Source organism: Microcebus murinus, chromosome 19 (genome assembly GCF_040939455.1).
Source record: "Microcebus murinus isolate Inina chromosome 19, M.murinus_Inina_mat1.0, whole genome shotgun sequence".
Lineage (NCBI taxonomy): Eukaryota > Metazoa > Chordata > Mammalia > Primates > Cheirogaleidae > Microcebus > Microcebus murinus.
Window position 1 is genome coordinate 24,830,809 of NC_134122.1, and position 10,278 is coordinate 24,841,086.

Genomic DNA, 10,278 nt, shown 5'->3' on the forward strand with positions numbered 1-10,278 from the left:
CATGTGGGGATGACTCCAGAAAAGAATGGCCATGTCCTAGGATGTGCACATGTGCAACTTTACAAGAAAATTCCTGTCTTCCAAAGTAGTGATAATAGTATTGTTAGACTTCTTACATGCTGAACATTCAAATGGTATCTCGTTGCACATTCCCTTGATCACCGCTGAGAGTGAGCCACTGTTACCCGCTTATTGCCCATTTGTGTTCTCTCTTCCAAGAAGTGTCCCTGTGTGTCTTTTACATTTTCTATTGGGTTATTTGTCATTTTCGTATTGTTCGCTATATATTTTGGATGTTCATCATTTGTTGGTTAAATGCGTTACAAATATGTCCTTCAAGTTTGTGGCTTGTCTTCTACTTCTTGACATTTTTTGATGAATAGAAACTCTTAATTTTTAATGTAGTCTAGTTTATCAATCGTATCCTTTACAGTTTGTGTTTCATGTACCTTCAGAAATCTTTACTTACCCTGAAGTCCACAAGTTATTCTTTTATATATTCTAAAAGTTTTCAAGTTTTTATTTATTTCAATGTTAAACCTTTAATCCATTTGGAAATGTTCTTTCTATATGGCATGAGGTAGGGGTCTGGTTTTATTGCTGCCATCTGGATAACCAATTGTCTCAATCCCATTTATTCAATAGACTATCCTTGTCTAGTTTGATCAACAATGCCAGCTTTGTTAAAAATAAAATGTCTTTATATGCATGGGTCTGTTTCAGGTCTGTTTTGTTCCCTTGATCAATTTGCCTAGCCCTGCACTGACACCACACTGTCTTAATTCTTATAGCTTTATGATATGTTTCTTAATGTAAAAAAAACATTCTGGGTGGCTGGATGGTTACTTACATCAAGGACTCTAGATTAGAATCTAGCAATCAACTGGTCTGGCCATCCATTGAGAAACAAAGGCTCAGAGAGGGAGGGCATCTTTTGCAGTATCACACAGCATTTAACTAGGAAAAGCTCTCTCTCACCATGGAGGATATTCAATCTGGTAGACAGTAGCCACATGTGACTATTAAGCACTTGGAACATGACTAATCCAAATTTTGATGGGCTGTAAGTATAAAATACCCACCAGATGTTGAACACTTGTGGTGAAAAAAAGAAAGTAAAATATCTCATGAATAATTTGTTCATATTGATTATCTGTTAAAGTCATAACACTTTGGATATAAAGAGTTAACTAAAATCTAGTCTTTTTGTTTTGTTTTTGAGACAGTATCTCACTCTATTGGCCAGGGTCAAGAATGTGGTGTCACTACAAGTCACTGCAACTTCAAATTCCTGGACTCAAGCAATTCTCCTGCCTCAGCCTCCCGAGAAGCTGGAACTATGGGTATATGCCACCACACCCAGCTAATTTACCTGTGTTTTGTAGAGACAGGGTCTCACTATGTTGCTCAGGCTGGTCTCGAACTCCTGACCTCAAGTGATCCTCCCAAAGTGCTAGAATTACAGGCATGAGCCACCACACCCCACCTTAAAAAATAGTTTAAAAATTAATTTCACCTGTTTAGTTTGACCTTCTTTAACAAGATGGAATATCTGGCACACATTAAACTGAATGGCTACTAGAAAATTTAAAATGACATCTATGGCTTGTCCATCTCTAATGGACAGCACTGGGTTATATCATTCAATTCATTCAATCAAGAAGCTTTTATAAAGGACTTAATTTGTGGACTGCACTATAGTAAGGGCTGCATGACAAGGAAGGGAACAGAAAATAATTCTAATTGATGCAATCCATTTCCCCACTGGACCCATCACCCACGGAAGCTGCACCAGCTCAGGCATGAAAGACTGGCCTCCGCCCCAGCTGGAGATTTCCACTCCCATTACAGACGGGGCAACTTGGATGTCCAAATCTAGAGATCATTTAGACCAGGGGTCCTCAAACTTTTTAAACAGGGGACCAGTTCACTGTCCCTCAGACTGTTGGAGGGCCAGCCTATAGTTTTAAAAAAACTATGAACAAATTCCGATGCACACTGCACACATCTTATTTTGAAGTAAAAAAACAAACGGGCAAAAACACCTGTACGCCTGATTTAGACCAATTCTCCTGTCTTTATAGATCAACCAGCTGATGTCAAGAAAGGTTGAAACACCTACCCAAGATCACACAGCAGGTGCAGGACAGACAAAAGCCCATTGCAGAAGCTTCAGACCTCTTTCCTTTCATGTCTGCATCTGCAGCCTTGAACCCAGGGCTGCTTCTTTCCCGGTGAACACTCCACCAACTTGTATCTCACCACGGCACTCCAAACCCTTGAGAGCAAGCCTTTGAACGTCCAAGTGCCCACGCGGGAGAAGCCCCTGGCAGATGTGTGCAGGCAGCCCCGCCCACGATCCCGCAGAGGGAAAATTAGCAGGAACTCACTCACAAGTCCCTCCCGTGCATCCCCTCTCTGGGTGGGATTCCCCAACCTTACAAAGGACACACTCACAATGTCCCCCAGGGTGGGATGGGGGGACAGAGTGAGACTGAGAGTCAAGGGCTCAGTCCTGCCCCCAGCCTTCCCTGCCCTGGGCAGCACCCTAGCCCTGTGCCTCTTGGTCAAGCTGTGCTCAGCTTGCCCAGAACGTGCAGAGACTTGGTGAGCACCACGGACTCTCCACAAACTCCTGGAGATAACGCGCCATGTTGATGCGAGTATGAAACATGATGCCACCTGTCTCAAATTCACCCCCGCCTGGGAGCCTCGGCACACACCTGGCTCCTCCCCTGTGAAGGCGCGAGGCCTGAGGCGGGGAGGGGGGAAGGTGAACCGGAAGGCAGGCTAGGTGCCCCCTCCAAAGAGAGCCGGGGGCCGCCCCCACCAGAACGGCCTGTCCTGTCCTCGCCCGAAACCACTGGGCAACTTCAGGAGAGAGTTTTCACGCGAGTGTTCAAGCAAGCACACCCCTCGACAAAATTTTAGTGAAATGTAATCATTGTTCATCCCCACCCCATCCCTCGGCCCCTAATTGGAAATCCAAGCAACAGGAGCTTAACTTCTGCTCAGCAATCCCGTGGTAGGATGTGCCAGCACCATTTGATAAAGGAACCGAGGCTCGGAGGGGCTCACGCTGTGAAAACCACAGGATGTGCAGGTAGCCTCAGTTTCCCCACCTGAAAAGGGACTTACCCATTCCTCCAACTTGCTAAGAGGGTGGACAGTGGCGGTGCAATCGCCCTTTACTGTTAACAGCAGCGCCCGATAGACTTTGCGCGGTTCTGGGCTCCAGGAACCGTGCAAAGTGCTTTCCAAGGACAGAATCACCTAATCCCCCCGGGACCCTAGGGACAGGGACTCTCATTACGCCTGTCTTGTAAACGTGGAAGCTGAGGTCCAGAGAGGCAAAGCGACTAGCCCAAGGGCGCCCCGCTACGCGGGGAGGCGCTGGGACCCGCGCTGCCGGCGAGCCCGGGCGCGAACACGACTCCATTGCCGGGACAAGGCAGCCCCGGCGCCGGCTTCCCCGGGCCACGCTAGGGTCCACCTGTCACCCGCGGTCCCAGCAGCGGGGCCCGGGGCCATCCCGCCGTGCCCCCGCCCCGCGCTCACCTCGCGTATTTCGTCTTCTGGAAATCCAGCAGCCGGGGCGCGAACATCGCGGCGCTTCCATCAGCACCCAGCTCGGGGCTCCGACCCGGGAACTTGGGGAGCGGCGGGCGGGCGGCCGAGCAGCAGGTTGGAGGCCGCGGGCGGGGGCGCGGCGGGGCCGGAGCCCGAGAGGGAGCCACAGCCCAGGCGCCCGGGCCGCCGCTGCCAAATCCCCAGCAGATGGTGGCGGGGGCGGGACGGGGGGGCAGGGGGCGGGGCGAGGGACTGGGGACGCGGGAGGGGTGGGAGCAGAAGGGAGGGGCGAGGCGGGGGCGAGGCGGGGGCGAGGCGGGGGCGAGGCGGGGGCGAGGCGGGGGCGGGAGCTCTGGGGACTGGGGGTTCCGGTCGTGCACGGCCCCTCTCCCGTCCCCTGGCGGCGGCCTCCGACCCCTGCCCTAGCTGGGGTGGGGGCTGCGGGAAGTGGAGGGGACCTCCGAAGCCAGCGCCTGCCCTCCTCTCCGCCCGTGGGCCTCCGGCGAGCAGAAGGCTTCCTGGACCGGACAGAGCCGCTGGCGTCCCGCGGGCCCGGGTGGGGCTGGCAGGGATAGGGGCCCCCTGCGTGGCCCGCCCCAGAGCGCGTGCACCCCGCGATGGCCCGGCCTCCCCGCGGCCCGCGCCGCCTTTGTGTTCCTGCGAGGTGCGACGGCCCCAGGGACCCTCAGACCCCGAGATGGGGACGTTCGGCTCTGGTTGCGGGGTGCCAGAGTACCCAGAATCTGCCCCCACCCCACCCCTGACCTTCTACAAAACCCAGCTTTCTCATTTAGGAGACCTTGGCTGAGCCCCTTGCGGGAGCCTGGACACCCCGAGGGGCTGAGGGAGGCCAGACAGGCTTCCATGTAGGGGAAATGTCGACGCCACCTCGGGGACCCCAGGACTGTCCCCAAATTGAAGGGAAGGACCCTCGTTCCCACACACTTCACACCTCTGCCCCTCCCTCCCTCGGTTACCAAGCCCCAGCTCCCGTTACTTTTTATAACAAGGCTTTATTTGAGATCCTACTACTCGGTCAGAGGATAATCCCACGCAAGCCCTCTGCCCCAATGCAGCCAGAACAAGAAGGAAAAAAACAAAATGACTCCATCTAATTCATTTCTGTGTTCCAAATGCAGGGCACAGGTGGGCACACACCTGTATTTGGTGAGAACCACAAAGGTTACAGGTAGACGCATTCAGAGGCCATTGCAGGGTTGGGGGTTGGAGGTGCAGGACGAGGGGGCCAGGGGTGCTTAGGAGGCAAAACCCACTAGACTCTAAAGGTGGATTAGACTGGGGGTCAGGAGGACAGAGGAGTCGGGGTAGGGGGACCCCCAGGTTTTCAGCTGGCCCCCTGGGTAAATACAGATGCCACCGGGAGTACTGGGAGGACCAAGCTAGAAGGATTTAGAGCCATGGGTTTCAACTTGCTCATCTCGACCTGCTAGAGCTGCGACTTCCAGCCGCCAGCCTCACGTGACTGTGTACACGTTCAGTAAGATGACGTGAAATTAAAAATGCAGTTCCTCATCACGCTAGCCACATGCGGCTGGTGGCTACTGAATGGGACCATTTCCAACCTCAGAGTTCCACAGCACCGCTCTGCGCTGTGAGATCACGGTGTCAGTGCTGAGCAGAGCAACCCTTAAAATCAAATGAGACAGAAGAAACAACCGAGGGAGTGTTTGTGCATAGTGAGGATAAGTCATGTTGGTAAAACTTTGGTTTCAATTGCCTGTATATACATTTGGGAGTCCTGGCTGGGCTGGGACATGTGCTTCTTACCACAGTCACAAAACAAGTGAGGCTCGGTCAGCGCCTCTCATCCGCTCCCATCACCTTGCATTTCACAGTTTCTTCCCTGACCTTGACCTCTGTGGCTGTTGCTCTGACCCCACAGGCCCAGGTCTCACTGTCAGCTGCAGTAGGACATACCTGGCCCCAGGTGCCAGCAACACCTTCCCAGAACAGCCCTTGCAAGGTGCAAGGCTGCCCCAGGGCTGGAGCGCTTTCTCCCCAGGGAGTCCAGGCCCAGCTGGGGCAGCCACTGGTGACCGCAGCTCCCGGGAGGCTGGGGCTGCACCTCCCAGGGCCGCTGGCCTGCTCCTGCTCCTGCCTGCCTCCAATCTTCAAACAGTGGGATCTTCAGGGCCCCAAAAGAGACCCCTGAATTGAAACACAAGCCTAGAAATGGATTTTCTTCTTCTCCAAGAGCAAAAGAAGTTGAATAAAAAATAAGTTACTATTTTTACTGCCAGGATCCGGTTGTTATAGCAACCAAGGACCTGACTCCTGCTCAGAGTCTCCCGGGTTGGGCTGTGCCTGGGGGAGGAGGCGGGGTGGAGATGTGGGGTGGGCGGCAGGATTGCCCCCAACAGGAAGTCCATCTCCACTTACCTGCCTGCCTGCTGCCCTCCCCACAATGCGGGCTCCCTGGAGGCACCCTCCCCACCCCCCACCAGCTCTGTGATCTCAGGCTTGGGCCAGGCTTGTCACCAAAGCCTCTGTCCTTCACACCCTGGAGGGAGGGACCATGCCTCAAGTTCCAGGAGGAACTTGCGGCCCTTCCTCAGGGACAACTTATACTAAGTAGATCAGCCCCTCGACCTCACCTGGCCAAAACCCACCCCCTCTCCCTGTTCCCCGCCAAGGTGGCACCAGCACCCACCCAGCTAGGCCAGGCTGCACCGTGGTTGACAGTTCTCAGGTATCCTCACCTGGATTCAAGGCATGGCTCCAGTACCACCTAGCTTTGTACCGTAGGCCACAAGCTACAGAGCCTCAGTTTCCCCATTTGTAAAATACAGGTGACGACAGCCACCCTGCAGGACTGCCGGAGGATCCCAGGAGGCCCAGGCGTGGTGCAGGTGCTGAAAGCTATGGCTTCCCCTGTGACCTTCTCCATAGCTCTACACGGCAGGTAGGTGTTGCCGCTCCCATTTCACAGGAAACTGGGCTCTGCCGGGTTAAGTCACACAGCAGACTGGACAGCCGACCTGGAGTCCAAACCCAGGTCTTTCTAACCCCAAAGCCGCCACATGTGCTGTGTCCCAGCTCAGGGGAGGACAGCGCAGGAAGCAGGTGGCCAGGTATCCCTGGACTTCCCTGAGCCCCTTCTCCCATGAGGCCAGCTTTTGCCACCTGTCCCTGGAACCCCATGGCACCCTCTCACTCGGTTCTCCTTCTCCCTCTTGGTGACTTTAATCCTCAATCAGTAGGGACTGATTGGGCACCTGCTAAGCGCCTAACAGTGTCCGGAAGCTAGAAACGACACAGATGGAGGCACAGTCCCTGTCTACCTGGAGCTTAGAATCTAGAATGAACAAAGGAACATGAGACAATTGCAAATGTGTCCATTCACTCCGTCCATGAATTGGAGTCACTGGCACATCCTGGATTTTTACACACAGTATCTCTGCGCATCCTTTTGGGAACCAGACAGTGATCCCCATTGGATTGATGAGCAAACTGAGGCTCAGAGAGCTGCTGGGGACAGCTAGGAAGTGGGCAGCCGGGTCTCAGACCCTCTGCTCTTTTCCAGAACTTCTCCACCCGTGTCCCTGCCTGCCTGCCATGTGTGAGGCCTCGGGCTGGGCACTGTCCCTTCTCCTTGGGGCTCGCAGGTGAATGGGGCCATGACCCAGGGGCAAGCAAGGTCTTGGGGGAGGAGGTCAAAGGTAAACAGAGCCGGCCGTGAGTCAGATTGGTCAGGACAGGTTTTATTCAGGAATAGCTAATGCATCAGGGAAAGAGTCCAGTGTGAACTAAACTCAGCTTCTATGTGTTCAGAGGTGACTGGGCGTTTTAGAGGGAGATGCAGGGAGTGGGGAGAGGGGTTGGGGAGGGGGTGGGTGGGGGCTCAGGAGGGCCAAGAAAGTGAAGAGCCACAACAAGTGGTTGTTGGTCCGTGTGAATCCCTTCTGGGTTTGCTGACGGTGGGCGCCTATGGAAGTGAGGCTTGCCCTCCCACAGAGGCTGGGACGGGGCCCTGTCCTCCCGTGGGCTGGAACAGACTGTAAGTTCTCCCAGCAGCCTTGATCTTTCTCAGGCGGGTGCTTTAAGGGGGCTGGGGTCATCCCAGGGATGCAACCTTGAGCCGTGAGACACTGTGTCGTGAGACACTGTGTCGTGAGACACTGTGTCAGTGTTTGTTCGAGACTTCACAGGCCAAGGCTGAGGCACAGGCAGGAAAGGGCCGAGGGCAGCCTGGCTCAAGTTTGGTCAAGGAGAGTCTTTGTCAGGGGTGGCCCCCAGGAAGGGGGAGCAGCTTTGCAGGAGAATAGGGGGTAGGCACTGTTGGGGACGCCTTCTCAGCTGAGTCCTGTAAAATGGCAGGAAGACAGGTAGGAGGACAAGAGGCAGCAGGTGGGGCAGAGGCAGCAGGTGGCAGAGGCAACAGGTGGGGCAGAAGCAACAGGTGGGAAGTGCATGCCAGGCAAAGGGAACAGCCTCAACGACACCTCCAAAGGCTAGGTGGCATGGAGCAGCGTAGTGTGACTGGAGTCCTGCTGGTTCCTGAAACCTGAGTGAGCCATCTGGCCTCTACCCTCTAGGCACTGGGAAAGCCAGGAAGGGAGGGAGCCACACACTCAATGCTACAGGGGGTTGGCATCCCCAGAATGGCAGGAGCAGGCGGCTCCGTGCTGAGCTGAGTGACCAGGGAGCAGAGATTCCAGGAGGCAGGGTCTGCAGGTCTTCAAGAGGAAAGGGGAGGGAGCCGTCACTGGGGCCAGTGCCCAGGTTGCGAGCTGAGGCTCAGCTTCTTAACCATAATACCGTGTTTCATCCAACCCAAGACACCATCAACTGTAAGATGTACTTTTCTCTTATGTACCACTAGGAAAGCTAAATTGCTGGCAATTAATCTTACCAACATTTTATTATGAACTTTCCCAAGCATTCATAAAAGCTTAAAAGCATCGTACTGTGTGCACACATATATCCCACTCCCAGATGCTGCTACTGGCATCTTAACATGCTTGTCTTATCACCTAACTATCCTTCAATCCATCCATCAATCCATCTGTTTTTTAAATGCACTTCAGTGTAGCTGGCAGACATCATGGCAAACACTTCAGCATGCATATCATCAGCTAAAGCCGAATACATGTTTATAGTTTCTTTTTTGGCAGGAGAAATCTACAAAGAGTGAAATACACAAATCTTGAGCAAACTTTCACTGATAGTTGACAAATGTAGACATGTGTGTAAGCCAATCCCTTTTAAAGATGTAGAATCCAGGCAGGCACAGTGGCTCACACCTGTAATTCTAGCACTCTGGGAGGCCAAGGTGGGAGGATCGCTTGAGCTCAGGAGTTCCAGACCAGCCTGAGCAAGAGTGAGACCCCATCTCTACTGAAAATAGAAAAATCAACTCGGTATAGTGGTGAGCACCTATAGTCCCAGCTACTTGGAGGGCTGAGGCAGGAGAATCACTTGAGCCCAGGAGTCTGAGGTTGCTGTGAGCTATGATGACACTACTGCTCTTTACCCAGGGCAACAGGGCAAGACCCTGTTTCAGAAAAAAAGATGTAGACTCCCAGAAAGTTCCTCCCTGACCTATCCTAGTGAATCCCCACCCCCTGTTGTCATTAGTTTTGTGTGTTCTGGAACTTCATAGCAATGGAATCAGTCTGTGCTCAGCATAACACCTTTGAGATCCATCCAAGTTGTGGGTATCAGGGGTTCGTTCCTTTTTGCTGCCAAGCAGTGTTCCAGGGCGTGGGTGTACCACAGCTTGCTAAACCGCTCTGCTGTTGATCGACACCTAAGCCGTTTCCAGTGTTTGGCTGTGGCTGACAATAAAAGGTCATCGATTTTATGACACATCCTGATTTCAAGGATGTCATGATGAGAAACACAGCACAAGCCAAGGTGAACTGCGCACTGGCTACCTGCAAGGCATGCGCTTCATTCCCTCATTTAACCTCTATGGCAGCCCCGGGTAGGCTGCTTCTATTCCTGTTTTATGCAAAAGGACACAGAGGTACAGACGAGGTTAAATCACTTGCCTGATGTCAAAGAGCAAAATACAGGAGACAGGTGCAAACCCAGGTAGTCCCCCCTGCCTGGGCTGGGGGGTTCCTAGATGGATAAGGCAGGTCCTCTTAGGTGGAGCGACTGCTAAGGACAGGGCTGGGGCTGGGGCAGCACCAAATGGAGTGCCCGCCTTATCCTTTCTCCCAGGCGGAGCAACTGCTCCAAACAGCACCAAAGCAGGGAGCCCTGTCCCGAGAAGAGCCAGAGATCCTACCTACCTAACACAACCACAAACTCCTGGGCTCATGTGATCCTTCCACCTCAGCCTCCCAAAGTGCTGGGATCATAGGTGTGAGCCACCTCGCCCAGCCAGCCCTTTGATTTTTAACAAAGATGACAGGGTCATTCAACAAAGAAGGGATAGTCTCTTTAACAAATGATGCTAGACAGGCTGGGTACAGTGTCTCACACCTGTGTCATCCTAGCACTCTGGGAGGCCGAGGCAGGAGGATTGCTTGAGCTCAGGAGTTCGAGACCAGCCTGAGCAAGAGCAAGACCCAGTCTCTACTTAAAAAAAAAAAAATTTTTTTTAAATTATCTGGGCATAGTGGCATGTGCCTGTAGTCCCAGCTACTTAGGAAGCTGAGGCAGGAGGATCACTTGAGCACAGAAGTTTGAGGTTGAAGTAAGCTATAATGACACCATGGCACTCTACCCAGGGTGACA

At 53.2% G+C, this 10,278-nt stretch overlaps 1 protein-coding gene across 1 annotated transcript in view; it reads right to left on the minus strand.

The window, feature by feature from the left end:
• MMD2 (monocyte to macrophage differentiation associated 2) overlaps positions 1–3,721 on the minus strand; it is a 55,711-nt gene extending 51,990 nt beyond the window's left edge. Inside the window, exon 1 of the mRNA XM_012759362.2 lies at positions 3,559–3,721. Within this exon, the coding sequence (XP_012614816.1) occupies positions 3,559–3,605 (47 nt within the window). The 5' untranslated portion in view covers positions 3,606–3,721. The remainder of the gene's footprint in view (positions 1–3,558) is intronic.
• Between the last annotated feature and the right edge of the window lie 6,557 nt (positions 3,722–10,278).